The sequence below is a fragment of the Etheostoma cragini genome, chromosome 24 (assembly GCF_013103735.1).
Source record: "Etheostoma cragini isolate CJK2018 chromosome 24, CSU_Ecrag_1.0, whole genome shotgun sequence".
Classification (NCBI taxonomy): domain Eukaryota; kingdom Metazoa; phylum Chordata; class Actinopteri; order Perciformes; family Percidae; genus Etheostoma; species Etheostoma cragini.
The window spans coordinates 3,128,123-3,148,887 of record NC_048430.1 but is presented as its reverse complement, the minus strand read 5'-3'; the positions used below and the strand labels follow the sequence as shown (position 1 = coordinate 3,148,887).

Below are 20,765 nucleotides of genomic sequence, written 5' to 3'. Positions count from 1 at the left end.
GAGATGCCTTAACCATTATTAATATGTTTGTTTTTTTGTTTGTTTTTTAAAGATTAATTTTGGGTTTTTTTCGCCTTTAATTGTTGACGGGACAACTAGGTGAGAAAGGGGGGGGATGCAGGAAATTGCCACAGGTCAGATTTGAACCCTGGACCACTGCGTCAAGGCATAAACCTCAAAGGACATGTGCGCCTGCTCTACCACTGTTCCAAAAAAGGAGCAGCAAGGTGGTGTTGAATGTCTGTCTTTAGTTGTCCTGTGGAATTAAGGCATAAAATGCCCCAAAAATAGTGTAAGAACAGAATCAAAATGCAGGACAGACATTGGATGCTTTTACTTGAGACATATTATAAAATCACAGGCCGTACCTAAAACTTTGAGCTCAGGCAGTTTTAGTAAAAGACATCTAGGGTTTTGTACAACGAAGTTTCTTTGTTCGCCTTAGGTCTTTGGTTAGGTTCTTGATAATATCTGATTTATACAAATAATACAAATCAATACATGCTTGACCAGAATCTTGCTTTTCTTCAAGTCAAGGTTCTGAAGATTTATTGCTCAAAATCCACATTCTTTGTTGTTACCTCAAACAGGGAGAACACATCTTTACTGAAAAATTCAAAACACTTGTCACAATTACAATAAACCGTAATTGTGTTGACTATTGGTAGGTTATGTATTGTGTGGCGCCACTCTAAACTGACATTTCAATTTGTGTTTATGCTGTGAAATTATTCAGACTTTAAGAATGTGTTGATTGTAAAAAAAATTGAAAAATAAATGATCAATCAAAGCTTCTGTTTGCAGATACAACAGAGCGGGGAATCTCTCTGCCTGTGGATTCCTTTGCCTAACATGTGTTTGTCTCAGGAAACAGCTACACAACTTGGCCATGTTTGGCAGTGGGCTGGCCAGCTGCTCTCTTGAGTTAAATTCAGATGTTCCTCAAATTTGTTAACTGGTAAACTCCGCCACATGATCAGCTGCAGGAGTTCATTTATGTGCAAAGGGCAAATTTAGCGGTGCTTAGCTTTTTCTAATGTGGTGGTGAGTTACTGATCTGACTGCAGAGGTAGAAAGTGCAGCACTCTACCTTTTTGTGTAATGTTTCATATAACACTTTCATAGAGTCATATTTATAAGTTTTAACAAAAATTAGGGCATTCATAGACACATTCCGGGCCACTTGTCTTAAAAACAGTGCAGTAGGCCTTTATTTCAACATGGTAGTGCTTTTCTTGCATACATCGTTAGTGATCTATCACACAATAGGTTACATTCATTATGGCCACACATAAAACAACCCATATCATGACACAATTCAGGAAATAATTATCACTGTTATTTTATAGCAGAGCAACATGTTCTACATAAATTATATCACCCTGGAAAGAAAATCTGACACTGAGTTCTTGCACCCTATTAGAAGCATGCACTGCAGATGTTAATTTTGCTTAAATAGGCAAACAACTGGACCCAACAACCTCATTTCCATCATTGTACTTGTAGTGTTCTATGAAACTTGTTGATACAAGTAATGCAACTAGCTTTTTAGTTGGGTAGCATTTTTTTCATTTAGTCCTGACACTGATATGTACACTGATTTTGGTCTGAGAAAAGGGTAAAATAATTAAAAACAAATCTCAAATTAAAATTGCACATAAACCAACTCAAAACACACACATGGATTAGAAATCGATTAACTTGACACACAAAAACAACCATTTCTTGTGCAAAAATATTTTTCTTAAGAATTAAAGTATTACGACAAAATGTGATGGCACATTATTTCCTTTCTCAAACACAGACCATGATTGAGATAAATACATAAAACAAGTAGGAGATGAAATCCTACATTCAGGCCCAAAGCCTTTTTTTTCTAAAGGTGAACTAAGTGCAAATTTTCGCCTCACAGCTCAGAGGAACCGATTACATGAAAGGTTTTTGGTCAAACATATGTTTTAGAGACATTTTTAATGTGCAATCCTTAGGCTTATTATCTACTTAATGTAGGTAACATTTTATTATTTTAGTCTCCAAATGATACTGATGATGCTACTGCCCAGTAAAATCACTATATTTTTAATCCCAAACATTCAGCAACTTTACAGTGTATGCCACTTCCTGTTTTAGGTTTTCCCATAGTTTTGATTGGATAATTATGGGAAAGGAAACCTGGATTTGGCTGCTCTTTAATATAATCTAACAGCTGTGGCACATTCCTGTAACTGAGCAGATTTTGTTGAAGCCTGAGCTGGTTATTAAAGCCATCTGTTAAAACTGTTCATCACCAATTGTCATAAATGCATCTGTTAGATGTTACATTTTTCACACACTTACATATTGACCAAGCTTGTGCTATTGAGAATAACATGCATATTACAGCTACCTATAAACTTCACATGTACTTTGCGTCTGTAAGCAGTTTATATGGATGATGCTGTGTTTCAGTGAACACTGACATAAACTGACTAGTATTTTGATGACAGTCAGTTATGAAAACTGTAATAAGCTTAATTTAAATGTCAAAACTATTAAACACAAATCCAGTACTGAGTAGGCAGGCTAAAGTCTTAAGCTTGTTAATGAGTTTGTAAAACTTTTTTCCTGTGGCACCAAACTTAACACTGTTTCAAAAGAGAATATTACAAGTCTGTGATGGATGGAAGTTTGATTATCTTTTAAAATACAGTTTTGCTGAAAATTGTCTCGGTTAAACTGATTTAAGTTTAAGTGATCTGTTAACCTTGGCTATAAGCTAGCAATCACTGCTACAATAGCTAACGGCAAATTAGCAACTGCTAATTCCTGTCATAACCAGACAGGAGAAAAGCCAGAGAAACATTTGGTTTTCATTGAAAAGCCTTTTTGAAGATCGAGCATTGAGATAGCAGCCTAGCGTTCTTCACTGTTCTTTCCCGCCAAGATTACCCTTTTTTTTTTCTTTTTTTTTCTAAAACAATAACACAACTCAATCCATGACAACCTAAATAATGCAACAACAAATTCAGATTGAATATAACGCCTTTGTGCCCACAACGGATAACTGACAGACTAGCTCCGGCATTAGCCATGTTAGCCAACCCACTACATGGGCTCCGGTCTGAGCAGAATGGTACATTCCATATTAGCACAATTGGATGAAAGAACCTGCTTTGATATATCTGGGGATGCAAAATGGTGACACAAACGCAAGAAATAGTTAGTTATTAGTCTTTTACAATCTAACGGATGGACCCTGCTTAATTCTGTGGGGTGCAGAAATATGTTTGTGACCCACAGTAATAATTCTGTGGCGTTGAAAAGTAGTTACTGTGATGATGATGGTGGTAGTTGTTCTGCGGGGTGGAGTAGTAGTTGTGATGGTGGGGATTGTGACTCTGGATGTTTCCGTAGGCAAAGAGGAGGGGGGCCGTGGAAGATGGCGGTTGCTGGGCGGATGCAACGCCCGCGGCTAGAGTCCCGTTACGTTGGATGGAGCCATACCAACTGGATGTACCTAGCTGGGGAGTGGTGGAGTGGAGACTGAGAGATGGATGGTAAGGAGTGTTAAAGGAAAAAAAGAAGGGAGAAGAGGGTAAGGAGAAGAGACATCAATCAAAAGTCATTTTAGTAGTCAAGGTATTGATCTTTCAATACAAAGCTTCAAAGACTGTATTTGTGCTCGGGTATGTGCCCACCTGGTCCGATCAGTCCTACTATTGATGCTTCTTGACAGGTCGTCATCACTATCATACCTTTGAGGGTTGTCAAAGAAATATGCTCTGGAGCTGAAACTGTGGCTGTTGATCATCCCTCCGGGAGCCTGGGAGTTACAGAGATGTTAAAGCTTCATAATACTTTACTGTTTAAAATTGTTTGACAGATTATTGCAGGCATTTATACTTTCATACATGTTATTTACCAGGTTTTGGTTGGGTCTCTGGACTCTGAAGAAAAGCACAACTAAACTTGTAGGAAGCAGCTCCCAGAAGAACAGAATGATCCCAAACACAACGTAGGCTTCCCCGCTGATCTCCTGCACATCGGCCTGCAACACACACAAACACAGTGTATAATGCGTTCTATTATTATAGTCCTCGTATGACTGTACATATATGTTACACTATCAACGCGGCTTGCCTCGTGAGTATGGCAGCCATAAAAGATAGTTCCACATGTTGGGAAATAAGGTTATTGGCATTCTTCCTGAGACTTACATGAGAAAATGTGTACCATTCTCATGTCTGCGCACTAATTATTAGTTGGAATCAGGTGTGATTATCTTAGCTTGGCCTGGAAGCACGAAAAAACAACAAACAACTATTTAATGATGCTAAATTTAAAAAGAAAAGTTTGTGTATTTCTTACTGTGATTTAAACTAAGTTACTATACGTAACACACAAACGGGACTGACAGCTGGTATACTAACAGATTAAAGAAATAATTTAATATGTCAGATTATGCCTACACATACACACAGTAGGTGTTAGTTGGTGTTTCATGTCCAACACACACACACACATACACACACATTTTAATATGGGCTGTCTGTCTCAAGGCCTGAGCCATGATATAGGTCAGGACACACATGGTTATTTATAGCCAAACAAAGCCTTTTACCCTACTAAGCACTGCTTTCCCAAATCTCCCAAAATGGATTGTCCACATCGTCATCACTGGGCGTCCGGCTAAATAAAAGCATGTTTTCCATTTAAAAGAGAAGACAATTGGTGCAGTACCTGATCAGACACACTGTACCAGCCGTAGTTGAAGGGACTGGGTCTGTCCTGTGGGGACAGCGCCACCACCACCAGGTTATAACAGGCCCTGGATGTGTAGAGCAGGATCACCACGGCTCCTACTGCTGTAGCTTGGCACACTGATGTTCCCTGGTGGAAGAGTTACCGTGCTTTACTACAAGTCATGCATCAGTCGGCTATTGGCCTGTTAATGATTGTCAGATATGGGCCACAGATGTGAGCCACCAAATGACTGAGGCCTGATGTCTGGTATATTTTGATATTAAGCTACAGGACGTTCATGCTAATGTTACTAATTTCCAGAATGAGTGTGTCTTGTTTGCAGCGGGCAAACAGCAGGCGTTTTAAATTTGTTAACGCTATTTTTCTTACCCTAATCTTATTTGTGTAAAGTGCTTCTTAACTTGTGTGCTGTCCGTTAATGGTCGGGGATGCATTCTGTTCATTTCCCACTGTAGAGCTGACTAAAGTCTAATGTGTAGTGAAAAAGTTTTAGAAATGGGAAGAAGAGTGCCACATACCCATTTCCTTCTACCAAAAATGTTACATTTCTCTATAGTGTGCATCTATAAATGTATACTGACATGGTTTTCCCCATCAAAAATAATATTGGTGTATATTTTAGTTATAAGCAGTAGCAGTACAAGAACCATGCCTAAGTAAATTAATTGCAGCATGCATGTTTTTATTCTTACCTTGGACTCCAGGTAAACGTTGGCAGAGGACATCTTGGCGATCTTAAAGATGCAGACGGCCAGAGAGACAGCACACAGGACAAACAGACTGTCGTTGATCAAGACCCGGGCCAGGACTGCATGCCTGATACCCCCATCACTGGATACATGAAGGTTATTAACTTAAGACACTCAAGTAAAACTGTTCTGCGGGGGCTAAATGTGAGATCATTATACTTGTTTACCTCGGTGGTTCAGAGCGCTGCAGAGCCCCTTGCACCAACAATGCACAAGTTAAATTCACCACCAGAAAGAACATACTAAGACACAGGAAGAACAAACGCAGGGGAACCCTGGAGAAAGAAAGAGAGAAGTAAATACAATGTGACTTTATTCATAAACAACTAATTAAAATGCATGGTGTCGAAGCTGCAAACCAACTGTGTGTGTGAGCTGTTAAAATCATAAAACCATATTCAGATTTTCTGTCTTTAACCAGAAATGACAGAAAGAGTATTGCATGTTATTAGATGCAGATATGGACAGTTCCTTTTAGAATAATATTTGATAAAAATATCACGACAAACTGTAAACGGAAAGTTACATAAGATATAATAATGATAAAGGGCAGACTTACTTGTATTTGGTGAGCTCTGGTGAATACTTGGCTTTTGCCTTGAACATCACCTAAACACAGAAAAGCATAACAAATATCACACACATACAGTGGTGTACATTTGATACATATTTACATTTCATAATTCCAGTATGGTATTTAAACATTTCAACTTCAGGATAAGATAGAAGGAAAGAGAGAGCAAAAAGAAAATGTTTTTTTTAGGAGAAGAGTGTGATCTTAACAGAGCCTGAGGAAATTCCTGTGTGTTATTGAAGTACACAGGCACACACATGGTTATGAAGCATACATTCATTCAGGACAAGAAAAACAAGAGAGCCGAGCAAGAGTCCACACTATAATAGTGTGTATGTATACACAGAATTATTTGTTTGAGAAGAATCATAGGAATATGCTAGTATAAATATTTACAGTAAGCATGATGTAGTACATTTTGGAAAAATTCAATTAAACAAATCGTGTGTAGAAAAACCACTTCATAAAAAAGTCTGGTTTTGGATAATCCACACCTGACCTACTTCTTCTACCTATGTAAATGTAATATTTTCATAAAGCAGTCACCGCTCAGTGATTTGTGACATAGCCCAGAATGGTCCAATACACTTGTAATAAGTCAGAGCTCCCAGCATCCTCTACACAGTGAGTTTAATTTGCCTTCCTAGAGGAGGCACTAATTAGAGAACATATGATGTTGGCTCTTGAAATAAAATGTAATTTGGACTGTTAGTAGCTATGCTAATGATAGTATGCTATGGTGATAATGAAAAGTATCAAATAAATAATCAAGCCAATCCAAACAAAAACAACATATTATGTAGCAGCTAACATGCTAGCAGTTAAAACATCCAGTTTATCCGATCTGTCAGACTCAGATTAATGATAATGATTCAATTTTGATATGATATGATAGCTGCCATAGCCACAGATGTCTGGTAATATTGTTTAACATGGTCATTGAGTTTATACACACACACACACACACACACACACACACACACACACACACACACTTTTGTGTGTGAATGTAGGCCAGCAGGAGGTAATTTGTAACCTAGAAATGAAGCAACGAGCCAACAGAACATGACCGGATTATATAGTGTAAAAATCTAGTGTAAAATCTAAGGAAAATCCCCTTAAACCTAAATCACCTTTTTCTTTCAGTAGAGAATGAGAACATTACCATTATTATTTTCTGTAGTGAGAAGAGAAGGAGCTAAAATGCACTAAAGGGGGAGGGGAGAGAGAGTAAATCACAGGTCAGGAGTCATGCCTGACTCATCAGAAAACACTACACAGAAGTATTTCCACACAAGCATGTCTGTGTGTGTGAGTGTGTGTGTGTGTGTGTGTGTGTCAGACAACAGGCTGTGTCACAGTGGCATGATGTTATATCAGTGTTCTGCTAATGCCATGTATCCCTCTCCGTGAGTTAAACAGCCCTGTTTAATGCAGGAACTGTGTTGTGACATTGGTTGAAATAATTATTAATCAAGCTTTGCTAAAAGAAAGGTTTGCTGTGCCTGTGTGTGGGGACACCTGAAGCCAATTGTAGGTGCTTTATGCACCGTAAGCACACATAAACAAAAAACAAAAAATATGAGTATATACTGTACAGTAAATTAATAACTTGATGAACTATTTTGTTAACCAAAAAATCATTTGTCAAGGACAAGGCCAAACGTTCTCTGGTTCCAGCTTCATAACTATGCAGCGTGATGCATAGCTTTGTCATATGTGGATATGTTTGTGGCTTGGTCTGCTGGTTGAATAAAACAAGCAATTTGAATGAGTCCCGTTCAATCAATGATAAATATACTCCTTAAATGCAGCCCTAATGTAGTCTTTGATCAGTCAGTGAGGCCACTTTCATTTTCCACTAAAAGTTAATTAATTGCAGCGTAGTCTCGTAGATTTATTACAGCCGGCCTTATTGGCTTGGGTTCCCTTTAACCTAAAGGTTTATCACAGATCTAATACGTCTATGAGATGATGAAACATATGTTTTTCTAGAAGAAATGTGCTTTTGATTTTTTTTCTATGTCATTTAGCATCTTGGTGCATTTAACTCCTGAGGGAAATAGCGGTCCCTTTACTAAAAGCTCCACTCTGTGCACCAGCACCTGCAAGTCGCTAACAGCTGTGTCTGTCGTCTTTTTGTTGCTGGGCAAGTGGCTTACAGCAAGTTTCTATTTACTTTTGTCATCAGAGCCTTTTCCCTGAAAATAGCTGCCTGTCAATAAAACTGAGACTGTAAAAGCAATTCATTTCACTACAGGTGCTGTTCGAGCAAGTTATGCTGCAGGATGGTCAAAGTTTCTACTGTGGGAAAAAATATGAATGTGATTTATTACTGAGGTCTGACCCGGCTAGACACAAAACCTCAAGTAAGGAAAGTGTGTTCATTGCGCTGGCCAGACATATGGCCTTCCTAACATAGATATACAGTACGTACATATTTTTAAACCAATAATGACATGGAAGAAGAACATTTTGTTAGTAATGGTGGAAAAGAAAAGACAGCGGTTTCCACTGTCCCTGTGGTGTATGACAGTTTTGCTGCTTTAACCCTTGTGTTGTCTTCCCGTAGACCTACATTTAGTCTTATTGGGTCATATTTTTAAGTTAAAACCTCCTTAAGACACTTTTCCCAGTCAATTTTTTTGGACATTTTTGTTGTTGTTATGACAGAGTTTTTGAAGCTTTTTCTGACATTTGTTGTCACTTTTGGACAATTTCTAACTTTTCCAGAAGTTCTTTCTCACTTTTTACAGTATCTTTGTTGATTGTATCTGCGCCTTTGTTGTTTTTTCCCTACATTTGTCACATTTTTTTTTTTTTTAAATGCTATAAAATTAAATAAAACACCCAAATTTGATAAAAATAGTGAAGTGATCAGTTATTTAACTTGTAAGGAGTGTGTCATGGAACCATCCAGGTTACTGTTTTTTTTACAATTCGGTTGAAGTAAACCCAAATTTCTGATTTAGAAACGTTTTGAAAATGGGTCAAATTTGACCCGGAGGACAACAGGAGGGTTAATGCAAAGTAGCACAACAACCAAAGAAAATGAAGACGTTATTTTTTATTCAAAGGGAGTCTAGTTGCTTTAACTGGTCGCAGATCAGCTGATGGGCAACAGTGGTTATTCAGCAGTCACATGACACCCTTGGCTTCATTATGTCCACTCAGCCAGTTCAACAAGCTTCCCTTCTTCTGACGCCCCTTTATGTGACTGAGATTTCCTTTGAGGCAGTGATTTAACTGGGGTGGTATTAACAACGGAAAGTCCCAGTGTAGGTGTTTTCTAGAACCAAGAAGGTCTTTGACATTTGGAGTGGGTTGGTGTTAACTGACCAGATCTTTCTTTTATACACACCATGCGCACACACACAGTATGTGAGAACATGCCGCTGCAGACGGGTTAATTTGCTTGAGTCCACTTATTAACTGAAATGCATCCATGGAGGCTGGGACTTGATGAGACCAGGTAATCAGTAGGTTCATAAAATATCAGAAAATACTTTAACATGTCAAACATATCCAACAAGCCCGCCAAAGAAGCACCACCAAAGCCTCATGGGAGTTGTAGTTTTTTTTTAAATTAGCTGGTGTTTTATCTTTACTAAACTAACAACTGGCATGAGTTTACTGCAAATTCAGTGTGAAAAACTGTTGTTAAATCAGCTCCCTTTTTACAAGAGGGTAGGCCAATCATCCTTGAAGAGCTTTTGCACACATGGCGGTAAGTGACAAGCAATTAAAGATCTTGGCTTGGAATAATAGGAATCCACCAAAAGAGTCAATATAATACAAGAGAATAGGACAACTGTACCATTTGCGTGCGTTACATGTTTAATCACATAAATACAATGAACACAAAACTGCAATGTCAGCAGTTTTATAAAATCTGGTCATACACACACAAACATGCACCCTGACTCACACACCTCTCAATTCAATGAATGGCATGGGAAACAAGACGTTTAAATGAAAAAAAAATGAGAAAAAATACACCACACACAAACACACATACACACGCACACACACACACACACACACACACGCACACACACACACACTGTAGTCCTACCTGGGTGAAGTAGAGGTTGAGTAGGCAGAGTGTGAAGAACTGCAGGCAGACGGGGCAGCAGTAGAGCAGCCAGTAGGCCAGAGGCTGCAGCTGGTTGGCTTGCATCACATTTTTAAAGTAGAAAGAGAAGAGGGTCGTCCTCAGCGCTGCCCACAGCAAACACAGAAACAAAAACACACTCTGGTAGCTGAAGCGCTTGTGTCCGTAGTGCAAAATGAGCCAGAGCTGCAGGTAAACGAAAACAAACAGGAAGGAGTAGAGGACGATGTAGACGGTAGTTAGACTGAGCTCCAGTGTTGGGGAGATTGCAGCTCCAGATGACTCCTTCAGTGAGGTAAACAAATGGGAATGAACATCCTCTCCTGTCGAAAACATCTCCACTGACGGCTCGCACTAACACATCAGATGCTGTGAAGGCGAAAACACTAAAACTTGCTCAGATCTGGGCTAAAATCACAGTGGATGACAAAGATATTTGGGTATTCGGGTGAAAAATTGCGATTGCAGTTTATTCTGAAAAGAAGTGGCATCATGAAGCTGTGTTTAAATTCAAGACTGAAGGAAAAACGGGTTGTAGTTTTAATAAGCGCTAGGTTAAAAATAACCAGAAAGAGAGAAAGAAAACAAGAGGTCCCCCTGTGAATCTCTGCAAAGCTGTTCTCTGCAAAAAACAAGTTAAGGAGGGGGAGGACCTCCAGATCAGCTGTGATGCATTTTAGACCCGCCCCCGTAGCTCTCGTTTACAACTGAAACTAGAGCTTTGCAGGCCACCATCTTGGCTTAACACCAGTCTGATTTTCTAGGGAAACAGCTGACTCCGGAGCCGCAGATTCTAGCCAGTTTCCTAGCTAAATCACCTAAGTCCTCACACCCCCTTTCCTTCTCGCTATGTCATTGGGTCATCCTACCGCCCAACCTCCATAGCGTTCTCACCCCATTCGTTTATGATGATGTCAGATGTGACAGTGCCCGCCCTCTGTGTGCTTGTGATTGGAGATTTCTTTTAAGTCAAATCTGTTGCCTGATCTTATTGGCTCAAGGAAGCAAATAGGCGTATCTCGCAAAGAAAACGCGTCAAAACAATTTCCAGACATTTACGTCAAGTTAATGAGCAATAACCACAGTTGTGGTGATGCCTTCAAAATAAAAGCTTACAAATTTGGCCTGCACGTATTCTCGCTTTGCCTTGTGTTCATGGAACAGCCACCTTTGGGACTACAATTAAATCAACTGTAAAACAGCTGTGTTATCATCAGCTACACATTCTTACAGTATATGTTTCGTGTTTATTATGAAAGTTGCATGCACTACTTAAAACGACACAGCAAGTATTTTATTTAAAAACAAAAACTGTACTGTACTGTGAAGTACTGTTTCAACTTCACTAGCTTGACACTATTTTGCGAAAAGAGCGTCATTCTATCAAGACACTTTTTTCAAATTTGATTGTGAAGCTTGGTGAAAAATAACCTTGTGGTTTACTTAGCTACATCTTACACTGACATATGCCGACATGTATCTTTGACATTCGTAGCTGTTTACGTTAGCTAGCTAAATAAAGCCATGGATATCCATCCAACAGTAGGCAGCTAACAAGCCTAGCCAATGAACAAGCTAACGTTAGCAATAACATTCCGAACTAAAGCAGAAAGCGCCGTGTTTGGACTTTCTTTTGGATTTTACAGTAGGATAAGCTGCTGCTTATAATTAGCGTCATAATGTCTTTATCTCCTTTAATTGTAATTGTGGTTTGTAACGTTTGTGCCACTTGGAAAGATAAAAGTTGAACTTTAACCCCTTCTCGACTTTCTCAGGTAACGAGCTAGCATCTTTCTCTTACTGCTTGCTCCTTTCAATACTATTACATAGTGCAGGTTATGTGAACTAATAGTGAGTGTTCATATTGTTACCCTGCCTTGGTCTGTTTGGAATCAGTTTCATCATGACTGTCTACATGCCTTTGGCAGTTATACACAGACAGTATGGTTATTTTCTGTTTATTCATTGAAGCTAATACCACGAACTGCATCTCCTAGTTTGATAACAATCATCCCCCCACAGAAAGCACAAAGAGCCCAATCTCCATGATGTGGATGTGTATTGCTGTTTTCCTGCTGTGGATGAAGTCAGGAGGATGCACAGAGAAAGCGAACACATCAGACCTGATGGAATACACAGCTGCAGACTTCTATGAGAAATTGCATTCGGGGAAGATGATGTTTATCTATTTTGAGCATCAAGGTAGGTCTCACACAATCGTTTCCACATTTGTATTTCCGTTTTAAGTAGTTTTTAAATACAGCAAAGGTCCAGGGACTGGTCAAAATGCAACGCAACAGTTCCCAGGTAAACCTATGTATCAAGTGTAACAATATTTCTCTTTCTTCAGTCACTCCAACCATCTCTCTCTTCTTGGTGGAGTTGGAGAAGTCTGTTGATGCTCTGCAGGATTATGGAATACTGGTTGGCAAGGTAACTGTAGTCCTCAGTGCTACCTTTGTTCCATCTGTCATAGAAGTTAAAGGTCCCATGGCATGAAAATGTCACTTCCCCCTGCCTGCCTTTCCCCCCCCCAGTGGCTTGACAGGGTTTAACACCTAATACAGTATTAGGGGACCACTAAGGTCTATATAAAAGCATCTAAAACAGCATGTCATGGGACCTTTAACATTGAAGCTTAAAGTCTCTGTGAACTTCAAGATGCGGACAGTTCAGTATCTTTTCGGCCTTTCTGTTTAGGTCAACTGCAATAAAGAACTGGTTCATGCATACTGCACAGAGGAACGGGTGCTGCACACGGCGTTTCTGTTCAGGTGGGATGTGTGGAGAACAGCAGTAGTGGGAGCTGTCGAGTGTATTTGTCACAACAGACACACTTGACATACATGTACTAAATGCATTGTATTGGCATTTTCCTTAATATTTCTCTAACTCTGCCCATGTCTTTCTGACAGGGGTGGTAAAGAGTTTTTGGGTTTTGATCTGGACACTGTGTTTGACGTCAACTCTATAGTCTCTGAAGTCCTCTTGTAAGTAAGCAGCACTCCCTCAGGAATGTAACCCAGTTGTGTGAGGCGGCTTTAACTTTCAGTCCTTGTTGTGTGTTAATATAGTTTAACAGTATAACATTACATCTGAAGCTAGAAACTATGTATAGTAGCAGTTGATTGATTTATATATAATACTGCAATTGATCATGTGATTTGTTGTAGGGTCTTTTGTATTTAATATTATCCATTGAAGTGTTTATTTGTCATGTCATGCAGACTCCAACAGGTCATTGATTGTTGATTTTGTGCTTATGTGCTACATTTCAGAACCTTTCAGCTTTCAACTAATGACCTATACCATGACCATAATTGATTAACAGATTCAATCTACAAAATGTAAAAACAATACTCATCAAATGTTCTCAAAGCCCAAGATGATATCTTCATGTACCATGTTTTGTCTGACTAACTGTGCAAAATCTAAATATATCTTTAATATAATAGATTTCTGTTTCTCTTTCTGTACAAACAGAAATCTTCACATTGGAGAAGCTGGTTTTTGCTCGATGACTGAAATTAAGTATTGATTTAGGAGAAAATAGGTGCATTCAAATGCACTCCTGTTTGAGTAGTGATTGCTAAAAAAAAACCTACCGTGACCAGCTTTTAAAGGAAATCACTCGTTTAAAAAATGAAGTTATATATTTGCTAGCTGTTTTAAAGGATTTAAGTCTGCAAGAACCAATGAGATTAGATCTGAGAGCCACACACCGGGTAGAGAAGTAAAAAAAAATAGAGAGACGGACTAACACATTTTTGGTTCTGGTCTTTTCATAATAAAAACAAAGAATATCACCAGAGTTGCCCTTTTGGGTGTGATTGGCAGTTAGATGAAAATGGAGATTTTGACTCTCTGTCTTCCTCTTCAAGTGCCATTCTGCGGGAAGAGGTCAAGTACGTTCACACAGACACTGACCTGCTGGCTATGGAGAAGGCAGCCAGAGGGAAGAAGGATATCGTGCTGGGTTATGTCCGCAGTCTGGGAACCCAAGGTATGAAAAAGAGGGAGAGGATGGATACAAGGAGGCCAGGTGTCATTGATGAAGATGATCTGGCTGCTGATTAATTGACTAATAGGTTGTAAATTAATTGTATTGTTTCTGCTGATTTTGTTACTTTAGAGCACAGATCGATGATGGAGACAGCGTATGTGTACGGATCCAAATACCAGTTCATCCTCATAACTGGAGGCCCAGTTTTGAAGCACTTAGGGTAGGATCTTTTTCTTTTTCCTTTCTTTTCTCTGGAGACCATCATAAAAAAAATCAAATGCAGAAATATCTTTTGGAAGAATTGTTCAAGCCCTTTTGTAGAGTCACCAAGATGAAGTGATTTGGATTTTTGTCAGACATGTGGCAAGTCAAACACAGCATTGCCAACTCCACAGGAAAATTCTGGGGAAAATTTGTACTGGCTTACTAAATTTTTTGTCTCAAAACATCTGTTTTATTCATTTCATGTGGTGATGTTAAGGCTCCTTCTCCATCTTTTTTTCAGTGTTAATGAGTTGTCTCACTCGTCTCGAGTGTGGTTCCTCCACTGTAGAGTTGACAGTGGGTTTGTGATCCCGATGACGTGTCCTTTGACCCTTATGAGGAAACCCCTGTCCACCCTCAGCCTCCACTCCTTTCTGCAGCTTATGGAGGCTCCACTGGTGGTAAGAAGGAAGGAAATGTAGTGCCACGGTGCAGCAATGTGTACACTTTATATTTAGTTATGTCTAGAGCCAAAACAATCTAGTCTTATTTTTCACATGTGACCCCCCCCCCCCCCCCCTATGTTTTATTAAAATGTTCCAATCACCAAAAAGAGCAAATTTGTATAGCAGAACCATGTTTTTCTAGCTATTCTGTCCTGTTGATTGTTCTGTGACATGATTTGTCTTATTGCCCTTTTAAAAGGTCCCGACCCCATGTCGCTGGATTAGTCAGTCAGGAAATAAGGAGAGAGAAATGGGGAACAACATGCAACATGCTGTAGGCCCTGTTGGGCATGCGGCAGGTCATGGTCGTAACATTAACCCATTAACCAGGCCACCGGATAAAGCCAAATATTCCATTGTTCCAGCTTTTAATTAGCTGCTTTTGTCTGATTGGTAGTGAGCTGAATATATTTTGGGTGGACAAAATAAGCAGTTAGATGACATTATGTTGAGCTTGAGGAAATTATGTTTTGAGTATTTTATTTAATAATTGTTAACTAAATACAGCCCTAATGCGTTTGGGCCAGAATGTGTCATATCTGTGCCGGAAAAAAACAAAAGTTCTCTATGTTGGTATACTTAAAAAAAGAAGGAAAACCATTTGTCAAACTAGAGCCAGTCAATATAATATATAACACATTTTTTTCTGTTGATCGACTACTCGGTTAATCGAAGAAATCATTTCAGCTCTGCCTATACTTAGACGTTGCACACTTTAAATCCCAATTGAATGTGTTTTTGTCTGATTGTGAAGCAAGTCAAATAACAGTCTAAAAAGGTAACAGTCAATATAATGTATTCATTTGTACATTATTGTATTATTAATGTGTCTCTTCACTTCCAGTCGGAGGTTTACACCGACCCCTCCTCAGTCCAACCCCCTCAGTTCCCCTACCAGCAGACCCCCCAGGTCTTCCTGTTCTCTCGTCCGACAACCGCGCACCTGGACCTGGCCACGGCCACCACTCTGGCCTGGCGGCTGCGTGGCCTTGCCCTGCTGCTGTTGGTACATAGGTAAGAAGCACAGGTACACACATATATATATATATATATATATATATATATATATATATATATATATATATATATATATATGGGCATGAATTGGGGTGTTAGGCTTTATTTAATGTTGTTATAACTTTTAATTATTAATAGTGTGTGTGTTTGTGTGCGTCTGTGTGTGTGCGCTTGTGTGTGTGTAGGCAGAGTCCTGCAGTAAAAACCCCCGATGAATACAATGCTGCTTACAGGCTGCCTGAGAAGGTATAATTGTCATACATACAGTACATACAAAATAAGATTAGTTAATATTTTTTTCCCATGTGTGTTTTACCTTTTAATGTGTGTGTGTGTATGTGTGTGCTTTGAGAGTTTAGAGGTGAAATATTTGACCTTGAACGACCTTGATGAGGTGTTGGAGCTCTTTACAAATCAAGAGAAAGAGGAAGAGGATGAAGAGGAAGACGAGGAGGAGTCTGATGGTAAAATGGAAAGAATCAGTCAGTTAAATTCACTGAACTTTATTTACCAATTAGGAACTTTCTTTGAACATCATTGTGTGTTTAATCCATAAACCCAACTACACAACTCAGTTCACATTTCACACAGTTTGCTTGTACAGTTCACATACTCAGAGACACAATACAATATACCACACACATCACATACCAGCAGTCAGAAGGTAAAGAACTAGAGTTTTTCCGCGTGTTAATGTGTTTCTGTGTCTGCTTCCAGGCCATTTGGATGATGAAATTGCGGCTTCTGTCTACGAAAACCGGGGCAACTTGCCGGACATGGACTCAATTACCCAGCTAACCTCTGACAACTTCCACACCGCAGTAGCTCAAAGCAGCCTGACAGTGGCACTCTTCTACCTCAAATGTAAGCCACACTCTCCTTACTGTCCTGTCAAGGAGGAGAAGCAAATTAATATGAATTTCAAAGTAGAAATACATGTGGATGGAAGAAAGTGTAGTTTCTGCTTTTGCCTCCAGGGGATGCTGCTTCAATGGCGTTTCTCAGCTCCTTTATTGATGTTGCAGAGGGTCTTACAGGTAAGCAGCTGGGTGCAGCATGAACAGGCCCAGAGGAGAGTCACTATTCCAGGACTATACCATTATAATGAGCCTTAGTTATGTCAAAAATATACATTATAGTGTGACACAGAAACTTTAACCCTTGTGCTGTCTTTCCGTTGACCATGGACTTGTGGTCCTTCTGAGTCAAAATTGAAAACCTACTTTTTTTTATTTTAAAAAGTATATGGTTAAGATCAGAAGATGTTGAGTGAATCACAGTTCATGTCAGGAGACATTTACATTTTTTTTCTCCCAAATGCAAAAATAAATTATTAAAACGTTCAAAAGTCTATGGAAGTAATCATTTCTTTGACCTACAAAGAATGTTGTATTGCTTCCACACAATGTAAATGCGTCAAAGTTATTTTTTGGCAATGTGGTAAAAAAAAACACATTTCTGATGTAAAAAACTTTGAGAAACAGGTCAAATTTCACCCGAGGACATCATGAGGTTTAATACTAATGGATTTTGGAACTCTTTATATTTTTCTTTGTATTATTTGAAGTTGGGGAATAATTACATATGTTTATATTTTGGCACACTGGCACAGGCAACTGTGAAACAGGATGATGATGCAAGTTCTGGAGTTGGAGGAGATTACTTCCGGACATGATCAAATTTGATGAGTTTTAAAATGACTTGATCTTGATGTTTAACTGATGAATGAATCTCTTCAGATTCCGAAGTCCAGATGAGTGCGGTCGACTGTGGAGAGTGGACCGACCTATGTGCTGCTCAGCCGGGCAGCTTCCCCCCGATCCCGTTCCAGCCAATCACGGCCTTTCCCAGCGTCTTGCTGCTCCGCCCCCACGAGTCGCCCCAGTACTACAGAGGCATGCTGGGTACTGAGGCGCTGCATCGCTTCATCATGCTGTGAGTTTTCTAAGAATCCACAGACATAAATTTGTCTTTGAAATTATTTTAAAATCAGGAGATGAATTACTTCATGATATGTTATAGTCTTATATTCAGCTAAGTCCTCTTCCAATCAAAATTATGGAACATTGAAATAAACAATGGGTAATCGAAATTAAAGAAATGATGCAAATTTAGTTTCTTGACCATTTTTAATGAGAATTTTACACATCCAGTTCAGTTCACTTATAATGGGGAATACTACTACTGCTATTACCACTACTACTACTACTACTACTACTACTACTACTACTACTACTACTACTACTGTCAATATCTGTTTTATCTAAAAAGAAACATTTCTCTGTTAATTTGTCTCACTTTCTGTAGTTTGTCTTGGCTATTATGTCCAATCAGCTGCACCAAGGGCATCAAGTGGCATCTATGCCGTTTTCGCTTTTGCTCACAGGTTTTTGTATAGACCTTGAAATTGTTGCTTGTATTAATGGCCTGTCATGTTTTCTGTAATTCAGGAGATTTTTGTCCTGTAATCCCCCAGAGACTTCCATGCTTGTATGTCATCAAGTCTTTTGACTGATGAGTGTCTCCTTAAAGCCAAAAGAGAAATGTTGTAGTTCTCTTTGAACAGTAGTAGTAATACTATAATATATTCATATAGAGCCTCTAACCTGGACCAGGCCTTTCATACAGTGTGTGTGTGTGTGTGTGTGTGTGTGTGTACACACACACATGCTTATTCGTCTCTTTAACCAGGAGCCAGCCAGCTTCTCCTGTGCTGCTGACTACCCAAGAGGACTTGACATCATTCCTTCAGGAAGTGCCTCACACTGAGCTAGAAGGCTATACGCCTGACAGAGTACTGGGACTGCTTGAAACACACAGAGGTAGGATGCTGTAATCTTATGTTTTTTGTTGTGACGCCTGAAACCGTGCTTATTTTTAGCTAATGATGACCTTTTGACATTTTCTAATATGGGATGCCTCTATATCTGAAATAAAAATCAGGACTTTGTTCAATTTTCAAAGGATACAGAAACTGTGCCACAGGGTTAGGGTCAAAAACGTTAAGTGTAAGGCTGGTGGTGTTGTATATTTTTCATTTGGAGTGTCAACAGGAGTTCAGGTACCAGTAAGACATGAAACAGCATCCAGGAAGGCCAGTTTGAACAGCAGACATGTGAGATCAAAGGCTTCGCAGACCCCAAAACACTGCATAGCAGTTCATTAAACTAACCACCGTGGCACCAATTTACGATTGCGAGGAAAACATTGGAAATTCAGGGGTCTACCGAGAATGTGTGCTTGCACGTATCTGATTAGCAACAGTGGTGCCTTGCTGGAAATTGGCGTGTTGTGGTTTGGGCAGAAGAAGCCAAATTCCTTCTGCATTGGCATCCCACGTCCTATTGGTCTTACTGAGTATTTCTGGCAGCAGCATGCTAAATGTGTGATTCAGTTAAGAAAGGATTTAGTATTTATGGGACTTTGTGCAACTGCATGACTCACTGATCTGTTTATAATCGTTTTTGGACATCAATGAAGCTGTATGGCACAGAGCTAAAAGATGTATCAGGCTTTGATACACACACTGTGTTCTTAAAAGTGTAATTAATTGTTAGTTTCTTTTTCAGAAAACTAATTCATGGATTCTTTTCATGGTGACAATAAGAACAATATGGAATATAACCAACCTAATCCTTGAGCCTTCTCATATACTGATTTAATGGTGATGTTGCTCTGTCTTGGCAGGTGTACTACTGTTTACCGAAGTAGCGAAGTCACTGAGAGGAGAGGTGCTGACTGGACTGCTGACAGATGGGATCGCAGAGAAATGGTAACCGCTCTAATTACAGTCTTTCAATCCCAGTTTCCAGGTTGTCACTGGCATAAGGGCTGCTTGATTATGGAGAAAAAAAATAATCATGATTATTCCGGTCAATATTGAAAATCACAATAAGTTAAAACGACCACTCGTTGACTTCTGGAAAGATGTTGCAATTATTGAATTTAAGAAACAGTTAAAAAAAGCATACAACTGTGAAACATGACTTACTATTTTTCCTAGTCAAACTTTATTTTTTCATTCAGAACACAAGAGATATTAAGAGTTTACTTGCAAAACGTAATGAGCTAAACAATAGTTTTTCTCAATTATTCTGGTTTTGTGATCGTTGGGAACCAAATCATAATCACTATTGAATTTTGATTAATTGCACAACCCTACCTGGCATTTTGAAGTTGTACCTTCACTCAACACGTGATCAAATTTTTTAAAGAGTAAAATATCCCTAATTAATGAATAGCCTTAAAAATGTGCTAAATGTTTGATCTGCAAAAGTTTGAATATTTATTCAAGTTGTGTGTTTGCTGTGCAGGGCAGCAGAGCACGCTGTGGACCTTCCTGCAGTGGTGGTGTTTCCATCTTGGAGGACACATCCTTCCACGTTGCCCGTGTCAAACTCTGCTGAAGAGCTGCTCTCACACATTAACACTGCTCTGCTGCATCCACTGGTGAATCAAAACATGTGCTCAATTGTCTTTCTGTGTAATGCATTGGGAAATACTAAACAAATACATCCAATTTAAACTAAACCAAAATGAAATCCCAATTTCCCGCAAACCCAGATTGTGAGCCTGTCTTCGTTTACATCTGACGAAATGAAATATCCATAAATAAATGACTTCTTGGAATTCTGTGAAAGCCAAGATTGAATCGTTCACGGTATGTCACAGATAACAAACTCCATATGTGGAACCAAAGGGTTTGAGTAATGCGTTGCAACTGAGTTAACATCCGGTCATGATGCAGTCCGGTGGAAACGGCTCTCTTTAATACAGATGTTGCTAAACCAGACATGCTTTGCTCCACCTTTATGTGTTCATTATGCTGTTTTGCATTGATGAATTTGGCTGCAGA

General features: G+C 39.2%; 2 protein-coding genes across 5 annotated transcripts in view; one reads left to right on the top strand and one right to left on the bottom strand.

The window, feature by feature from the left end:
- Nucleotides 1–3,217: 3,217 nt before the first annotated feature.
- gpr137c (G protein-coupled receptor 137c) lies at nucleotides 3,218–11,003 on the bottom strand. Its single transcript, XM_034864493.1, has 8 exons — nucleotides 10,142–11,003; nucleotides 6,052–6,101; nucleotides 5,660–5,767; nucleotides 5,436–5,574; nucleotides 4,720–4,869; nucleotides 3,902–4,027; nucleotides 3,678–3,802; nucleotides 3,218–3,522 (listed from the first exon to the last, which is right to left on the bottom strand). The coding sequence occupies exons 1-8, from the start codon at nucleotides 10,514–10,516 to the stop codon at nucleotides 3,240–3,242; spliced, it is 1,356 nt and encodes a 451-aa protein (XP_034720384.1). The 5' UTR covers nucleotides 10,517–11,003; the 3' UTR covers nucleotides 3,218–3,239.
- Nucleotides 11,004–11,519: 516 nt separating this feature from the next.
- Nucleotides 11,520–20,765, top strand: part of txndc16 (thioredoxin domain containing 16) — an 11,880-nt gene continuing 2,634 nt past the window's right edge. Inside the window, exons 1-17 of one of the 4 annotated variants that reach the window (XM_034864440.1) lie at nucleotides 11,520–11,955; nucleotides 12,212–12,382; nucleotides 12,531–12,613; nucleotides 12,881–12,954; nucleotides 13,096–13,170; nucleotides 14,062–14,183; nucleotides 14,313–14,403; nucleotides 14,689–14,848; nucleotides 15,738–15,907; nucleotides 16,096–16,156; nucleotides 16,263–16,374; nucleotides 16,628–16,774; nucleotides 16,888–16,947; nucleotides 17,650–17,845; nucleotides 18,602–18,732; nucleotides 19,598–19,682; nucleotides 20,224–20,359. In XM_034864440.1, coding sequence (XP_034720331.1) covers nucleotides 12,226–12,382; nucleotides 12,531–12,613; nucleotides 12,881–12,954; nucleotides 13,096–13,170; nucleotides 14,062–14,183; nucleotides 14,313–14,403; nucleotides 14,689–14,848; nucleotides 15,738–15,907; nucleotides 16,096–16,156; nucleotides 16,263–16,374; nucleotides 16,628–16,774; nucleotides 16,888–16,947; nucleotides 17,650–17,845; nucleotides 18,602–18,732; nucleotides 19,598–19,682; nucleotides 20,224–20,359 — 1,860 coding nt within the window. In that variant the 5' untranslated portion in view covers nucleotides 11,520–11,955; nucleotides 12,212–12,225. Of the gene's footprint in view, nucleotides 11,956–12,202; nucleotides 12,383–12,530; nucleotides 12,614–12,880; nucleotides 12,955–13,095; nucleotides 13,175–14,061; nucleotides 14,184–14,312; nucleotides 14,404–14,688; nucleotides 14,849–15,737; nucleotides 15,908–16,095; nucleotides 16,157–16,262; nucleotides 16,375–16,627; nucleotides 16,775–16,887; nucleotides 16,948–17,649; nucleotides 17,846–18,601; nucleotides 18,733–19,597; nucleotides 19,683–20,223; nucleotides 20,360–20,765 lie in introns of those variants that run through there. The other 3 variants (XM_034864441.1, XM_034864439.1, XM_034864442.1) reach the window with 3 other exon arrangements.

Bases quoted from the DNA above. Each gene is read 5' to 3' on its own strand.
- gpr137c (XM_034864493.1), bottom strand. From the start codon at position 10,516: ATGTTTTCGACAGGAGAGGATGTTCATTCCCATTTGTTTACCTCACTG. The intron at 5,768-6,051 runs GTAAGTCTGCCC...TTCTTTCTCCAG, and splicing joins CCAGAGCTCACCAAATACAA to GGTTCCCCTGCGTTTGTTCT. The intron at 4,870-5,435 runs GTAAGAATAAAA...CTCTTCCACCAG, and splicing joins ACGTTTACCTGGAGTCCAAG to GGAACATCAGTGTGCCAAGC.